This window comes from Haliotis rubra, unplaced genomic scaffold (genome assembly GCF_003918875.1).
Source record: "Haliotis rubra isolate DU_JTF1 unplaced genomic scaffold, ASM391887v1 Scf71, whole genome shotgun sequence".
Classification (NCBI taxonomy): domain Eukaryota; kingdom Metazoa; phylum Mollusca; class Gastropoda; order Lepetellida; family Haliotidae; genus Haliotis; species Haliotis rubra.
The window spans coordinates 711,427-730,313 of NW_025767424.1; the positions used below are offsets into that span (position 1 = coordinate 711,427).

Sequence of the window (18,887 nt, forward strand, 5' to 3'; positions counted from 1 at the left end):
GATGATGATTGAGTCTCTGGGCAGTTCCAGGTCTGATTGTCGCTTACTGTAGTGGCGTTGGGTGGTCAGTGTGGTAACCTATTACTGAGTCTCTGGGCAGTTCCAGGTCCGGGAGCAGATGATTGTGCGTTACTGTAGTGGCGTTGGGTGGTCAGTGTGGTAACCTATTACTGAGTCTCTGGGCAGTTCCAGGTCCGGGAGCAGATGATTGTTGCGTTACTGTAACCTATTGGCGTTGGGTGGTCAGTGTGGTAACCTATTACTGAGTCTCTGGGCAGTTCCAGGTCCGGGAGCAGATGATTGTCGCATTACTGTAGTGGCGCTGGGTGGTCCTATTACTGTCTCTGGTTCCAGTAGCAGATGATTACTGAAAGTGCTACTGTAGTGGCGCTTGTCTCTATTACTGTTCTCTGGTTCCAGGGAGCAGATGATTGTGCGTGCTACTGTAGTGGCGTTGGGTGGTCAGTGTGGTAACCTATTACTGAGTCTCTGGGCAGTTCCAGGTCCGGGGAGCAGATGATTGTGCGTTACTGTAGTGGCGTTGGGTGGTCAGTGTGGTAACCTATTACTAAGTCTCTGGGCAGTTCCAGGTCTGGGCAGCAGATGATTGTGCTACTACTGTAGTGGCGTTGGGTGGTCAGTGTGGTAACCTATTACTGAGTCTCTGGGCAGTTCCAGGTCCAGATGATTGTAGCACTGTAGTGGCGTTGGTGGTCAGTGTGGTAACCTATTACTAAGTCTCTGGGCAGTTCCAGGTCCGGGGAGCAGATGATTGTGCGTTACTGTAGTGGCGTTGGGTGGTCAGTGTGGTAACCTATTACTGAGTCTCTGGGCAGTTCCAGGTCCGGGGAGCAGATGATTGTGCGTTACTGTAGTGGCGTTGGGTGGTCAGTGTGGTAACCTATTACTAAGTCTCTGGGCAGTTCCAGGTCCGGGGAGCAGATGATTGTGCGTTACTGTAGTGGCGTTGGGTGGTCAGTGTGGTAACCTATTACTGAGTCTCTGGGCAGATGATTGTGCGTTACTGTAGTGGCGTTGGGTGGTCAGTGTGGTAACCTATTACTGAGTTCCAGTCCGCAGATGATTGTCGCTACTGTAGTGGCGTTGGGTGGTCAGTGTGGTAACCTATTACTGAGTCTCTGGGCAGTTCCAGGTCCGGGGAGCAGATGATTGTGCGTGTAACCTGTAGTGGCGCAGATTGGGTGGTCAGTGTGGTAACCTATTACTGAGTCTCTGGGCAGTTCCAGGTCCGGGAGCAGATGATTGTGCTATTACTGGGTGGTCAGTGGCCTATTACTAAGTTGGGTGGTCAGTGTGGTAACCTATTACTGAGTCTCTGGGCAGTTCCAGGTCCGGGGAGCAGATGATTGTGCGTTACTGTAGTGGCGTTGGGTGGTCAGTGTGGTAACCTATTACTGAGTCTCTGGGCAGTTCCAGGTCCGGGGAGCAGATGATTGTGCGTTACTGTAGTGGCGTTGGGTGGTCAGTGTGGTAACCTATTACTGAGTCTCTGGGCAGTTCCAGGTCGGGGAGCAGATGATTGTGCGTTACTGTAGTGGCATTGGGTGGTCACTATAGTAACATGACCAATCCAACTCTCAGATGTGCTATGGATATTTGTTTGGCATAATTTTAAGTCTTTGTTCAAACCATTTTGTTACTTCCTTGATATTGTTGATTCTGACCCAGAAATTCACGAACCAATGGATTAAGTAAATTTCATGTAAGAAAATGTATGAACTCGATTGACATTGTTTAAGATTGGTCATGTTTGGATCTATTAGGAAAAAGCTTACCCGAAGTAGCGTTATAATGGATTAAGTAAATTTCATGTAAGAAAATGTATCAAATGGTTTATTAGGAGCAGCTACAAGTACAAATTGTACCCGATTAATAAAGGTCACTGCAGTCACCTTCCACTGACAGTCTGTCTGTTTTGTACAGATGGAGAAGGTTCTGGTCTACCTGACACGTTCTGACACGTCAACGCTCGACCGAGTGCTGTTCGGACTGGCGGAGCAGATGTCCGTCATTGGTCATCATCTTCTCAGGTAAAGGACAGTACGGTCTACTGAGACTTGGATGGGACACATCCTTGGTGATTCATAAATTTATATACATATATTCCCAATCATCGCCCATAAATATGTGTAGCTGAAATATGATGTAGTCTAGTCGTCTTAGGTGCCTCGGGGCGGTGGGGTGGCCTAGCATTGGCTCGTTACGCCAAAGGCCCGGGTTCGATTACCCACATGGGTACAATGTGTGAAGCCCATTTCTGGTATCCCCCAGCGTGATATTGCTTGAATATTGCTAAAAGCGGCGTAAAACCCAACTCACTCACTCTCACTCACTCACTCACTCACTCACTCACTCACTCACTCACTCACTCACTCACTCACTCACTCACTCACTCACTCTTAGGCACATCAATTGGCTGTGCAGACTTGCATCTATTGGGCATTCTTGTCACAGGACAGAAATCAATGTGTTGAGCAGACGGTCACAAATTAATTGTGACTACATTATTATGTGTTTTCAAGGGTGATGGAGGAACATTTTGTACACAACCTGATCAAGTTCTGTCTGTTATAGTCCTGCAATAATCCAGGTTTAGGTATTAAGTAGCTTTAGTTATTGTATACATGGCTTTGTTGGAGGCCAAGTGTTGATGTCAGTAAATCAGTGTGTTCTCAGACTCAGGAACATTAGAAAGGAGAGACACAATTTAATTACCGTATATTACCGTAGATAAGCCGATTCTTTTTCATAGAGATCGTCCTTGGGGTACATATATGCATTTTCTGCGCTGAAAATGTCCTGTGACAGTTGTATCAATGTTTTAATAAAAATATTGTACAATAAATAAAATCTTTTTTATCTATTATACGGCCCCCACCCCGTGGAGTTACCTCCCGCTACGCATGCGCAGCCAACCAGGTAAGCACTCAGGCCCGTATCATCATTCCTTCTGCTGAATAAATCAGTGAACAGAATTGCAGGGGGGGCGGGTGGCCCTACCCCAAGGACGACTCTCTTCAAAGAATTGAAAACCTCTACAGGTTTGTTTAAATTGTGAGGACCAAAAAAAGCAGCCTGTAGAAGGGGGGTAGCATATCTATAAGTTACAATTTCATGAAAGTATTTTTCATGTCGTCCGTGTCCTGTCAGGACGGTCTAACATGTTACCGATACACCTGCCTGGTAGTTTGCCACGATTATGATGGTAGCATATAGTTAGCTAATTAGCTTGTACAGGTCAAGTGTTCATATAGATATGTGTTATAGCTCTTATAATCACCGGAGCAGTGGGGTTGCCTGATAAAGCGTTAGCTCGGCACGCTGAAGACCCAGGTTCAATTCCCCACATGGGTACAATGGTGTCCTCCTGCCGTGATATTGCTGGAATATTGCTAAAAAAAACTGAACACACTCGCTCATTCTTATAATCACCACTTGATAACTCTGCGCATCAGACACAATTAAACAAATGGTCTGTTACAGCAGCATGAACACAGATGCAGAGGTCGACATCACCAGCCTCCTGAAGTGTGCACATGCCCTGTCTCACCTCCTGACCCGACAGCGGACAGCGTCTGTGGGCAGTCTCAAGGACATACCTGTGACCAAGTGTGACCGATCACAAAGCATCCCCGAGGACCCATTGGAGGTAATGTTCGTGTCAGTGGTGTTAATCTACTTCCCATGTGACTCTGTCCATTGAGGCTCGTCACTCCGAAGACCCGGGTTCGATTCCCCACATGGGCATAATGTGTGAAGCCCATTTCTGGTGTCCCCCGCCGTGATATTGCTGGAATATTGCTAAAAGCGGCGTAAAATCAAACTCACTCACTCACTCACTTTCCATTGAGATACTTGAGCAGAAAAGTCTCAAGATTTACCCGGGAATATTTTGGTGGTCAAATGCAGGATGCTTATACTATGCAAGACTCTGTACCCAGGAAAGTATGTCAATATCTGCCGCTCCCACATGCCCTATTCTTGTCATGTTACCCATGTAATAATGATGATGATGATGATAATAATTGTAATAATAAACATATGAAGACCAAGAATCCATTTCTTGTGCATCAGATTCCAGTCACTAAATTTACACTTATAACACTACATCATTATTACCCTGGTATCTGGATCTAAAATATGCCCTTGTTCACCCAGCTGGGAAAGGGTACCCGATAGGACCAGAGGGCAACCGTTAACCTTCTCATGCCTCATGGACTAATTGGTTTGTGTCCTTCTAAGGGAGTTGAAAATAGTATTTTAAGGAAAATCTCCTGTCTAAGGGGTAATGTAAAATGTGACACAGTATTATGCAGGACTGATGCCATAGAACCTCTCAGGAGTCAGGCTACCCAGCACAGTCACCCATATTCCTACTTTCCACAACAAACATTGCTTATCGTTCCCTGATTTGTGACCTGTATGCTGTACATACTCCTAACTACATACTCCTACATTGATTGTTGCTCCTGCAGGCAGTGTCTACAATGTGTGAAGGCCATTTCTGGTGTCCCTCGCCTTGATATTGCTGGAATATTGCTAAAAGCGATGTAAAGCTAAACTCATGTTGCTCTTGCAGTCATCCCCTCGGTATATGAGACCGCCTCCGTGGTGTAGTGGTTAGAGCGTCCGCCCGGAGAGCGGAAGGTCGCGGGTTCGATCCCCGACCGTGTCATACCAAAAGACATTAGTACTTGTTGGTCCCTGCCTGGCGCCTCGGCATTAATGGGTACAACAAGGACTGGTCGGCTCGGAGTCAGTATAACGTGTCTGAGTGGGGTATTCATGCTTCAGTGCAGCATGGTATCTCAGTGGGCTAGCACTATAAACCAGCTTCAGTCTGGGCTAGTACAAGCAGCCGCACATACACATACGCACGCATGCACGTCGTCATATGAGCGAAATATTCTCAAGCACGACATTAAACCCAATTTCACCTCACCTCGGTATATGACTCAAAATTGATTATTTACAGGCAAGTACTAACTGCTCCTTTAAACAACATTCTCCTGCTGTTTCAGCCGCTAGAGGGACTGTGGCAGTTGCTGGAGGACTGGCTGATACTTCTGAAGGTTGAGATGACTGACACCAAAAAGTCTACCAAGACAAATTCCACTGTCTCACCAACTTTAACCAACACTCAGGATGTGCCAAAGGTCACAGAACAGGAAGACACAATGAGAACTTCGAGCAAAGACACAAAGGCATCAGACAGCAAACCAGTTATAGCTGAACCAGGAAGTGTACCGACCAGATTCCCAGCATTCCCTGCACAGGAAGAGGACCTGGTGACTGGAGTGTTCCCCCGTGTGTGTGCCCTCATCAACGCATGTTACATCTGTAATGTGGGAAAGGCACAGCTGACGTAAGACTTTAGGTTGAATCATTTCTTTTTCTCCAGTATCCCAGCAAACAATTTCATGTTGTCACAACGATGTAACAGCGTTATGCTTTTGTTGTTACAACGTTATTCTGTGGACTCCTATTTATGTTGTCACAACGTTATGCTTTTGTTGTTACAACATTATTCTGTGGACTTTTTATGTTGTCTATTGTCACAACGCGTTATGGACTTACATTTCTGTGGACTCCTATTTATGGTGTCTAATGTTGTCACAACGTTATGCTTTCGTTGTTACAACATTATTCTGTGGACTCCTATTTATGTTGTCTAGCGTTATCATTGTTAGCGTTATTTATGCTTCACAACGTTCAACGTTGTTACAACGCTATTCTGTGGACTCCTATTTATGTTGTCACAACGTTGTCACAACGTTATGCTTTCGTTGTTACAACATTATTCTGTGGACTCCTATTTATGTTGTCTCAACGTTGTCACAACGTTATTCTTTCGTTGTTACAACATTATTCTGTGGACTCCTATTTATGTTGTCACATAGCGTTATCACCGCAGCCACAACGCGTTATTTTTACGTTGTTACAACATTATTCTGTGGACTCCTGTTTATGTTGTCACAGCGTTGTTTATGTGGACTCCTATTTATGTCACATAGCGTTATTTTCGTTGTTACAACGTTATTCTGTGGACTCCTATTTATGTTGTCACATAGCGTTATGCTTTCAACGCTTATTCTGTTGTTCACAACGTTGTCTAACGTTATGCTGTTCGTTACAACATTATTCTGTGGACTCCTATTTATGTTGTCACAATTGTCTAGCGTCTTCTGTGGACTCCTATTTATGTTGTCACAACGTGGACTTATGCTTTCGTTGTTACAACATATTCTGTGGACTCTATTTATGTTGTCTAGCGTTGTCTAGCGTTATGCTTTTCGTTGTTACAACATTATTCTGTGGACTCCATTTATGTTGTCACAACGCTTATGCTTCGTTGTTACAACGTTATTCTGGACTCCTATTTATGTTGTCGCTGTTACAATGCTATGCTTTCGTTGTTACAACATTATTCTGTGGACTCCTATTTATGTTGTCACAACGTTGTCACAACGTTATGCTTTCGTTGTTACAACATTATTCTGTGGACTCCTATTTATGTTGTCACAACGTTGTCACAACGTTATGCTTTCGTTGTTACAACACTATTCTGTGGACTCCTATTTATGTTGTTACAACGTTATGCTTTTCGGCTATTCTGTGGACTCCTATTTATGTTGTCACAACGCTATTCTGTGGACTCCTATTTATGTTGTCACAACGCAGCGTTACGCTTTCGTTGTTACAACGTTAATCAGTGGACTCCTATTTATGTTGTCACAACGTTACGCTTTCGTTGTTACAACGTTAATCTGTGGACGCCCATTTTTGTTGTCACAATGTTGTGGCCTGACGCTTAATAGAGTAAATACAGTACTTCATCAGCGTAGGCAATACCTGCCTGGGCTGTCCGATATGGGCTGTTTTCATTCACATGTGTCTGATGGTTGTGTTGACTACTCCCAGCATGTAAACTATATGAATAACATGTGTTTAGAATTCCTATAAGCTGACATGATTGTAGAAATGCATCTGAGTGACAGATTTGTGACTGATAAAATACCTTACCATAGACATTGCTAGCTTTTATGAAAATACATGAAATGTTTATGTGTGTGCTACTGACACTGCGGGCAGCTGGATAGCCTTGTGGTTAAACTGTTTGCTCGTCACGCTGAAGACATGTTCGATTCCCCATATGAGTACAATGTGTGAAGCCCATTTCTGGTGTCCCCCGCCGTGATATTGCTGGAATATTGCTAAAAGCATAAAACTAACTCACTCACTCACTACTGACACTACACCAGCATGTAGTTCACAGGTGGCATTACAATACCAGGATGCTATAATGATGGGTGAGATTTGACTGACAGATAATTTGGTCTGTTTCAAAATCTTAACACTCTCGAGAAGGAAATTGGCAAATTTCTATCTGGGCAGTTAACATTTGTCAGATGCCGTCATCTTTTTTTTCAGCTTTCAGGCTCAAGTTTTCAGGCTCAAGTTTTGGTGAGAAAATCATATAATGAGCAACTCCAGACAACACATTTACACATCTGTCACAATCCTTTTTTGTCACAACACTTAAATGTCATCCCTGAATCTGCCAGCATCTTGCATGTGTACCCTCTGTCAGTATGACTCATCAGTGTCTTTGTCTTGTACTGATTTCATGGTGGTTACCTTCACAGGCTCAGCACACCTCAGCCGAACTTCACAGAGTTTCTCCTGAAACATCTTGATGTGTTGAAGATGTTGGTAGCAAAGTAAGATCTACATCTTGTTTTTAGTCAGTTCATCTCATCGGGTCTGAAGTGCTGTGATTGTGACTTACAAAATACAAGTCACAAACATTGTGTTCATGTGTACAGATATGAACCAAATTCTGACATTACCAGCACCTTATGTGCTAGCCCAATGTAAGTGATTCAGTCAGTGAAGAAGGGTGGATGATGTGCTCCGTAATGGTCAATAGGCTCTGCTTCCCACAGAACAGGGCGGTGGGGTAGCCTAGTGGTTAAAGCGTTCACTCATCACGCCGAAGACCCGGTTCGAATCCCACATGGGCACAATGAGTGAAGCCCATTGCTGGTGTCCCCCGCCGTGATATTGCTGGAATATGGCAAAAAGCGGCGTAAAACCATACTCACTCACTCCCACAGAACAGAGTCGGCTCATCACTTTGTTAATGAGGATGCAATGACCAATTGCAGTTAATGCTGATGACATCACTGAGCATCTGGATGCATAGGTGATGGTCAATTTGCAGGTGGTCATTCTCGGTCCTCCATATCCAGGACTGACCAGACTGGTGGACACATCTCCTCAGTCTGATGATGGTCCGCCATGTACAGTAATCCTGGCATGGATTACTGGTGTGGAGGTGCAGGGGTTCAAAAATCCCATTGCCCGACGCCCGGGACAAGTCAGTTTTCATTTCGGGCAATCAAATAATGGTATCTTACTTGTCCGTGGGCTACTAGATAATTTCCACCTATGGTTTTAAACTGCAAATAAACTTGGATTTAATTTCATATCTGCTCAAAATGTAGCTATTAAATTTCGCAATGATAATAAAGTAGAGTTATCTTTCTTTGCTATTTATCACTTTTCAATAAATAGTCCAGTAAACATTAACATCAAATACCATGTTGATTTATTCTTTCATAATTACATCATCATGATTATTTCATAAAATCAGGGCAAGTGGAAAATTAGTCAGGACAAGTTACTTTTTTAAAGTCTTTGATGGGTGACTGTGTTCGGCAGCTTGACTCCTGAGAGTTTCTAGAAGCACATCTGATACATGTGGTCACACCTTAGGCAAGTGAGTTTGTTCAAAATTGCCTCTGTTCACCCAGCAGAAAATGGGTACCCAGTTAAATAAGTCGTGAGACTATTAACTTTCTAGCACCTAACAGGCAGCTAGGGTTATCTGGGCTAATAATGATCAGATTGTGCGCTTTGAGCAGGAAATCTAGCCTGGAAAAGGTACGTTATAAATATGCACATTATTTTTAAGGGTGCCTTTAACGGGCATAATACTACTTAATTTATAATGTTGGTCCATACCATGAATGTGTGAATGTGCCATTTAACAAAATCATGACTTTCATGATAATCCACTCACAGTGTTCTAAAGAATGTACACAATGTTTGTGACTTGTAAGTCACAGTTAAAACACTTCTAGGTTTAGTTGATAATTTCCTCTTTCACTAATGAGAACCTATTTTAACACTACATACTCACGACACTAGCATCCAGTCAAATACAAGTGTGTAACAATTGAAATCATGATGGTCTTGATGTAGAATATTGTTATAAATATCTCAGTGCTTAGCTGGAGGATGTTTTAGACATTTTGTGTAGAATGTGGATGTGACTCATGTTGAATTGTTTCCTGACAGAGAGCCTGGAGTGATCTTCCAGCACTTCAATTTCCTGCTGCACTGTCATGACCTCATGGTCTACTTCCTGCCTACCATCAGAGCTCAGGTTAGACTTTGATGACTGGGATTATAATTCATTAACATGATTACTGTATATCATGAATTTAGCCCTGTAAACAGCCTACCATCAGAGCTCAGGTTAGACTTTGATGACTGGGATTATAATTCATTAACATGATTACTGTATATCATGAATTTAGCCCTGTAAACAGCCTACCATCAGAGCTCAGGTTAGACTTTGATGACTGGGATTATAATTCATTAACATGATTACTGTATATCATGTATTTAGCCCTGTAAACAGCCTACCATCAGAGCTCAGGTTAGACTTTGATGACTGGGATTATAATTCATTAACATGATTACTGTATATCATGTATTTAGCCCTGTAAACAGCCTACCATCAGAGCTCAGGTTGGACTTTGATGACTGGGATTATAATTCATAAACGTGATGACTGTATATCATGTATTTTGCCCTGTAAACAGCCCCCCACTAAACACAGGTTAGACTTTGATAACAGGGATCATAATCCATAAACGTCCTGACTGTATATCATGTATTTAGCCCTGTAAACAGCCCACCAACTAAACACAGGTTAGACTTTGATGACTGGGATTATAATTCATAAAAGTCCTGACTGTATATCATGTATTTTGCCCTGTAAACAGCCCACCAACTAAACACAGGTTAGACTTTGATAACAGGGATCATAATCCATAAACGTCCTGACTGTATATCATGTATTTAGCCCTGTAAACAGCCTACCATCAGAGCTCAGGTTGGACTTTGATGACTGGGATTATAATCCATAACCATCCTGACTGTATATCATGTATTTTGCCCTGTAAACAGCCCACCAACTAAACACAGGTTAGACTTTGATAACTGGGATTATAATCCATAACCATCCTTACTGTATGTCATGTATTTAGCCCTGTAAACAGCCCACCATCAGAGCACAGGTTAGACTTTGATAACTGGGATTATAATCCATAACCATCCTTACTGTATATCATGTATTTAGCCCTGTAAACAGCCCACCATCAGAGCTCAGGTTGGACTTTGATAACAGGGATTATTATTCATAAACGTCCTTACTGTATATCATGTATTTAGCCCTGTAAACAGCCCACCATCAGAGCTCAGGTTAGACTTTGATAACAGGGATTATAATTCATAAACGTCCTTACTGTATATCATGTATTTAGCCCTGTAAACAGCCCACCATCAGAGCTCAGGTTGGACTTTGATAACAGGGATTATTATTCATAAACGTCCTTACTGTATATCATGTATTTAGCCCTGTAAACAGCCCACCATCAGAGCACAGGTTAGACTTTGATAACTGGGATTATAATCCATAACCATCCTTACTGTATGTCATGTATTTAGCCCTGTAAACAGCCCACCATCAGAGCTCAGGTTGGACTTTGATGACTGGGATTATAATCCATAACCATCCTTACTGTATGTCATGTATTTAGCCCTGTAAACAGCCCACCATCAGAGCTCAGGTTAGACTTTGATGACTGGGATTATAATCCATAACCATCCTTACTGTATATCATGTATTTAGCCCTGTAAACAGCCCACCATCAGAGCTCAGGTTGGACTTTGATAACAGGGATTATTATTCATAAACGTCCTTACTGTATATCATGTATTTAGCCCTGTAAACAGCCCACCATCAGAGCACAGGTTAGACTTTGATAACTGGGATTATAATCCATAACCATCCTTACTGTATATCATGTATTTAGCCCTGTAAACAGCCCACCATCAGAGCTCAGGTTGGACTTTGATAACAGGGATTATTATTCATAAACGTCCTTACTGTATATCATGTATTTAGCCCTGTAAACAGCCCACCATCAGAGCACAGGTTAGACTTTGATAACTGGGATTATAATCCATAACCATCCTTACTGTATATCATGTATTTAGCCCTGTAAACAGCCCACCATCAGAGCTCAGGTTGGACTTTGATAACAGGGATTATAATTCATAAACGTCCTTACTGTATATCATGTATTTAGCCCTGTAAACAGCCCACCATCAGAGCTCAGGTTGGACTTTGATAACAGGGATTATAATTCATAAACGTCCTTACTGTATATCATGTATTTAGCCCTGTAAACAGCCCACCATCAGAGCACAGGTTAGACTTTGATAACTGGGATTATAATCCATAACCATCCTTACTGTATATCATGTATTTAGCCCTGTAAACAGCCCACCATCAGAGCTCAGGTTGGACTTTGATAACAGGGATTATTATTCATAAACGCCCTTACTGTATATCATGTATTTAGCCCTGTAAACAGCCCACCATCAGAGCACAGGTTAGACTTTGATAACTGGGATTATAATCCATAACCATCCTTACTGTATATCATGTATTTAGCCCTGTAAACAGCCCACCATCAGAGCTCAGGTTGGACTTTGATAACAGGGATTATTATTCATAAACGCCCTTACTGTATATCATGTATTTAGCCCTGTAAACAGCCCACCATCAGAGCACAGGTTAGACTTTGATAACTGGGATTATAATCCATAACCATCCTTACTGTATATCATGTATTTAGCCCCCTGTAAACAGCCCACCATCAGAGCTCAGGTTGGACTTTGATAACAGGGATTATTATTCATAAACGCCCTTACTGTATATCATGTATTTAGCCCTGTAAACAGCCCACCATCAGAGCACAGGTTAGACTTTGATAACTGGGATTATAATCCATAACCATCCTTACTGTATATCATGTATTTAGCCCTGTAAACAGCCCACCATCAGAGCTCAGGTTGGACTTTGATAACAGGGATTATAATTCATAAACGTCCTTACTGTATATCATGTATTTAGCCCTGTAAACAGCCCACCATCAGAGCTCAGGTTGGACTTTGATAACAGGGATTATAATTCATAAACGTCCTTACTGTATATCATGTATTTAGCCCTGTAAACAGCCCACCATCAGAGCTCAGGTTGGACTTTGATAACAGGGATTATAATTCATAAACGTCCTTACTGTATATCATGTATTTAGCCCTGTAAACAGCCCACCATCAGAGCTCAGGTTGGACTTTGATAACAGGGATTATAATTCATAAACGCCCTTACTGTATATCATGTATTTAGCCCTGTAAACAGCCCACCATCAGAGCTCAGGTTGGACTTTGATAACAGGGATTATAATTCATAAACGCCCCTACTGTATATCATGTATTTAGCCCTGTAAACAGCCCACCATCAGAGCTCAGGTTGGACTTTGATAACAGGGATTATAATTCATAAACGCCCTTACTGTATATCATGTATTTAGCCCTGTAAACAGCCCACCATCAGAGCTCAGGTTGGACTTTGATAACAGGGATTATAATTCATAAACGCCCTTACTGTATATCATGTATTTAGCCCTGTAAACAGCCCACCATCAGAGCTCAGGTTGGACTTTGATAACAGGGATTATAATTCATAAACGCCCTTACTGTATATCATGTATTTAGCCCTGTAAACAGCCCACCATCAGAGCTCAGGTTGGACTTTGATAACAGGGATTATAATTCATAAACGTCCTTACTGTATATCATGTATTTAGCCCTGTAAACAGCCCACCAATAAAACACAGGTTGGACTTTGATAACAGGGATTATAATTCATAAACGTCCTTACTGTATATCATGTATTTAGCCCTGTAAACAGCCCACCATCAGAGCTCAGGTTGGACTTTGATAACAGGGATTATAATTCATAAACGTCCTTACTGTATATCATGTATTTAGCCCTGTAAACAGCCCACCATCAGAGCTCAGGTTGGACTTTGATAACAGGGATTATAATTCATAAACGTCCTTACTGTATATCATGTATTTAGCCCTGTAAACAGCCCACCAATAAAACACAGGTTAGACTTTGATGACAGGGATCATAATCCATAAACGTCCTGACTGTATATCATGTATTTAGCCCAGTAAACAGCCTGCCAATAAAACACAGGTTAGACTTTGAAGTTTGATGACTGGGGTTATAATCTATAAACATCCCTACTGTTTATCATGCAAGGATGTGATTTATAACTGGACATTTCTGGCAATAATGTTTTCAACATGTGTTGACATACGTCAGACATACGTCAGACATATCATTTCAGCCTGAAATATTGACCACATCAACATGTAATGTGTTTAAATTTGAAATATCGAAAACACAACCTTCGGACGCTAATGATTGTTGTGTTGGACTACCTTTGAATCTAAATCGTTTACCAAATGCCATTTTGTTATGGATTGTAGTCAATTGTCTCATTCAATACTGTGATGCTTTCAGCATTTTGAAGTTCGCCGTGAATGGTTTTACACCAACTTGAAGACCCAAGTGAATACGTCAGATGTAGATCCCGAAATCCCTGTCCTGACAGTCAAGAGAGGTGGGCATAGTATAATTTTGAGGCCGAAGGAGGACTCATATCCTCTGCTCGGTGAGGCCGGAGTAGGACTCAGGTACCCTGCTCGGTGAGGCCGAAGTAGGACTCAGGTACCCTGCTCGGTGGGGTCCTAAGTGGGACTCAGGTACCCTGCTCGGTGAGGCCGAAGTAGGACTCAGGTACCCTGCTCGGTGAGGCCGAAGTAGGACTCAGGTACCCTGCTCAGTGGGGTCCTAAGTGGGACTCAGGTACCCTGCTCGGTGAGGCCGAAGTAGGACTCAGGTACCCTGCTCAGTGGGGTCCTAAGTGGGACTCAGGTACCCAGGTCTGAGGGGTCCTAATTCCTTCTCGTCTGTAACTATGAAACACACTCCTTCAAACATTTTGAAGGACGCTCATTCTAACTTTTGTTGACAATTTTGAACAGTTTTATGCTTGACAATGTTCACAATGGCCAGTCTAGTCATTTTCTGAAATAGTGCGTGTAAAATATTCAGTCACCTGATGACCTTTATTGTAAACATAAAGTGATTTTGTGATATGATTGGCTGTTGTGAAACGTCAAGTTCAGGCAGGTACAGTAATGAAGTTTCAGTTATTACTGTTAGCACAAGTCTAATGTCATTACATGTATTGTAAAGTTTACAAGCTGCATCTAACACTGTTCTGCTATTCTTGAGGAAACAGTTTTACGTTCCCTAAAATGTGCTAATGCTACACGTAAACATTACTCTATATGGTTATAAAGTAAAACCATGTCTGTTATTTTTATTGAAAATATTTATAACATGTTTAAGATAATAAATTATAACTGATACAGTTAAAATATCAATTCACAAAAAACGATTTGTTTTGTAGATCGACTGTTCCACAGCAGTTGTGCGGAAATCATCAACCAAAACCCGTCTCGCCTCAAGGTCAACCTGGCCGTACGCTTCAATGGCGAGGAAGGCATGGTGAGTAGGATGCATCAAGTCTTCCTTCATGGATGAGCACAATGTTACATGAATAAATTACTCAACAAATCATCATTGTTTGTATTGTTATTACAAGTTTATTTCAAAATTTATCTCAAAAGCAAAATTCTCAAATTTTAATAAAAATTTGTCATATGAAGATGAGAGCAGTCATCTGAATTTGTGCCCAATATACTCACTTATAATATGTACACTGTCTAGAATCAATATGGAGATCAGAGGCCCAGATAAGCTGCGTATCCGGGTAAAATACGCATAGAAAATTTCCATTTACGCATTGAAAAATAATTGTTGTGTACCAACTACGCATTAAAAATGTTAGATATGCAAAAACTTTAAAACAAATGCGTACGGAATATATTTATAAAAATCGCTTGCGCAATGAAAAAGACATCGATTGCTATCAAGCTGTACTGTTAGTATATGACTAGTGTTGTACTGTCAGTATAGGATCAGTGATTTTTTATGAAATCATGTCCATTATATTTAAGTTGGTTTTGATTAGGTATGACATAAGGCAGAACATACCTGCTTAGTAAACTTACTCAATGACACCATACTTAGGTGAGTAAAATGACTGAAATACGCACATATATGAAAATTGTGGGTAACGGAAAATGAAATACCCACTCAACATTCATAATACCCACTCCAACAAAATACAGTGGGTACAGTACCCACATGAGCTAAATCTTATCTGGAGCTCTGGAGATCACTTCACAATCGAAGCAAATGACTGCAACACTATAAGACTATTATTTGAATAGCTCATAGGGTGTTTTGTGTTTAACATGATTCAGACATGTTAATCCAATGTACACGAATGTGTACACACAAAATGGATGCTATGTAGAAAACATTATTTTATCATCTAGATTTTGTTTTATTTTATCAAAAGAACTTTTACCAATAACAGAAATGTTCCATTGATCTTGATGGCACTCCCTCTCTGCAGTAAATGCCATCGCTCTCAAAAACTACAGGATGTATCATATAATAGAGCGCCACTGTTCTGTAGTCAGAAGTTTTAAAATAAGAATTATTTAGAAGCATTGACGCTAATAGCCTGATTAATCAGTCCTGACACAACCTCCTGTATTCCCACATTCCCACATTTTCCTGAAAGACAAGGCAGGAAATGACAAAAGGAATTCCATTGTTTGAATTATCACATTTGCCTTGGATGCAGTTTCACAGTCGAACTCTTTCACTTTCTGATGACAGGGTCACGGTGTGGTGCGAGAATGGTTTGATGTTCTGTCACGGGAGATACTGAATGCTGACTATGCTCTCTTCACACAATCAGCAGACGGTAAGCTGTAGTGTTGTGTTGTGTGTCTCCTGCATAGCTAATATATATGCTGAGTGAAACAAATAAGGGAACACCACTTCATCGTAGTGTTCCTTTATACATTCCCAGATTTTCACCCACAATGCCAAGCAAATAAACCTGGAAAAGAATAAAGAACACTTGTACTTTCAGATGTTCCCTTCAGTATATGATATCACTTGAAACTGTTTTGTCTGGCATGGTATTGACGTCCAAGATTTTCTAAGTGAGAATAGTAGGGTTGCTTAGGGGTTAAAAGGTTCCCTAATCAAGCGACCGCCTCCGTGGTGTAGTGGTTAGAGCGTCAGCCCGGAGTGCGGAAGGTCGCGGGTTCGATCCCCGACCGCGTCATACCAAAAGACGTTAAAATATGGTACTTGTTGGTCCCTGCCTGGCGCTCGGCATTAATGGGTACAACAAGGACTGGTCGGCTCGGAGTCAGTATAATGTGTCTGAGTGGGGTATTCATGCTTCACTGCGGCATGGTATCTCAGTGGGCTAGCACTATAAACCAGCTTCAGTCTGGGCTAGTATAAGCAGCCGCACATACACATACACACGCATGCACGTCGTCATATGAGCGAAATATTCTCAAGCACGACGTTAAACCCAATTCCACCACCACCACCCTAATCAAGCCAAAGATCTTGGTTTCATTCCCCACTCGGATACAATGAGTGAAGCCCATTTCTGATGTCCCCCACCATGATATTGCTGGAATATTGCTAAAAGCAGTGTAAAGCCATACTTACTCACCCCCATTGTGAAGTTACAATACACTAATAGTTCAGTCAGTTGTTCCACACCATTGATTAATGTATGCTATCAGCAGATATTACTGAAGTCAAGGAACCTTTGTTTTGGGTTCATATTAGGAGAATATTGTAATTTTGTCCCAACTAAGTTTCCAATAATCTGCAGCAGTCCAAACTGTTGTGAGCTTGTATCCAGCATGCATGTGTACACAAGTGTGTTGCAGTGTTGTCATTGTGTTGCCATGGTTTCAGGCTGTACATTCCAGCCAAACAGCAACTCCTCCATCAACCCAGACCACCTCAGTTACTTCCGCTTTGCCGGTCAGGCCATCGGTCTCGCTCTCTTCCACAGGCAGCTGCTCAGTGTGTACTTCACCAGGTCCTTCTACAAACACATACTGGGTGAGTCTCTGTAGACACATACTGGGTGAGTCTCTATAATAACATAGTGGGTGAGTCTCTATAGCAACATAGTGGGTGAGTCTCTATACCAACATACTGGGTGAGTCTCTATACCAACATACTGGGTGAGTCTCTATACCAACATACTGGGTGAGTCTCTATAGCAACATAGTGGGTGAGTCTCTATACCAACATACTGGGTGAGTCTCTATAGCAACATACTGTGTGAGTCAGGCCATCGGTCTCCCTCTCTTCCACAGGCAGCTTCTCAGTGTGTACTTCACCAGGTCCTTCTACAAACACATACTGGGTGAGTCTCTATAGCTACATACTGGGTGAGTTAGGCCATCGGGTTCGCGCTCTTCCATAGGCAGCTTCTCAGTGTGTACTTGACCAGGTCCTTCTACAAACGCATCCTGGGTGAGTCTCTATAGACAGATACTGGGTGAGTCTCTGTAGCAACATACTGGGTGAGTCTCTGTAGACACATACTGGGTGAGTCAGGCCATCGGTCTGTCTCTGTTCCATAGGCAGCTTCTGTGTGTACTTCACCAGGTCCTTCTACAAACGCATACTGGGTGAGTGTCTATAGCTACATACTGAGTGAGTCTCTATAGACACATACTGGGTGAGTCTCTATAGCAACATACTGGGTGAGTCTCTATAGACACATACTGGGTGAGTCTATAACAACATAGTGGGTGAGTCTCTATAGCAACATACTGGGTGAGTCTCTATACCAACATACTGGGTGAGTCTCTATACCAACATACTGGGTGAGTCTCTATACCAACATACTGGGTGAGTCTCTATAGCAACATAGTGGGTGAGTCTCTATACCAACATACTGGGTGAGTCTCTATAGCAACATACTGTGTGAGTCAGGCCATCGGTCTCGCTCTCTTCCACAGGCAGCTTCTCAGTGTGTACTTCACCAGGTCCTTCTACAAACACATACTGGGTGAGTCTCTATAGCTACATACTGGGTGAGTCAGGCCATCGGGCTCACGCTCTTCCATAGGCAACTTCTCAGTGTGTACTTGACCAGGTCCTTCTACAAACGCATACTGGGTGAGTCTCTATAGACAGATACTGGGTGAGTCTCTATAGCAACATACTGGGTGAGTCTCTGTAGACACATACTGGGTGAGTCAGGCCATCGGTCTGTCTCTGTTCCATAGGCAGCTTCTGTGTGTACTTCACCAGGTCCTGCTACAAACGCATACTGGGTGAGTGTCTATAGCTACATACTGAGTGAGTCTCTATAGACACATACTGGGTGAGTCTCTATAGCAACATACTGGGTGAGTCTCTATAGACACATACTGGGTGAGTCTCTATAGACACATACTGGGTGAGTCTCTATAGACACATACTGGGTGAGTCTCTATAGACACATACTGGGTGAGTCTCTATTGCTACATATTGGGTGAGTCTCTATAGACACATACTGGGTGAGTCTCTACAAACACATACTGGGTGAGTCTCTCTAGACACATACTGGGTGAGTCAGGCCATCGGTCTCGCTCTCTTCCACAGGCAGCTGCTCAGTGTGTACTTCACCAGG

General features: G+C 42.3%; 1 protein-coding gene across 1 annotated transcript in view; it reads left to right on the forward strand.

Moving 5' to 3' along the window:
* The window catches only part of LOC124259100 (E3 ubiquitin-protein ligase HACE1-like), a 72,312-nt gene that overhangs the window by 34,399 nt on the left and 19,026 nt on the right, over window positions 1-18,887 (forward strand). The window contains exons 11-19 of the mRNA XM_046693191.1: window positions 1,945-2,051; window positions 3,508-3,670; window positions 5,043-5,386; window positions 7,668-7,742; window positions 9,385-9,472; window positions 13,760-13,859; window positions 14,715-14,812; window positions 16,058-16,145; window positions 17,171-17,320. Of these exons, the coding sequence (XP_046549147.1) occupies window positions 1,945-2,051; window positions 3,508-3,670; window positions 5,043-5,386; window positions 7,668-7,742; window positions 9,385-9,472; window positions 13,760-13,859; window positions 14,715-14,812; window positions 16,058-16,145; window positions 17,171-17,320 (1,213 nt within the window). The remainder of the gene's footprint in view (window positions 1-1,944; window positions 2,052-3,507; window positions 3,671-5,042; window positions 5,387-7,667; window positions 7,743-9,384; window positions 9,473-13,759; window positions 13,860-14,714; window positions 14,813-16,057; window positions 16,146-17,170; window positions 17,321-18,887) is intronic.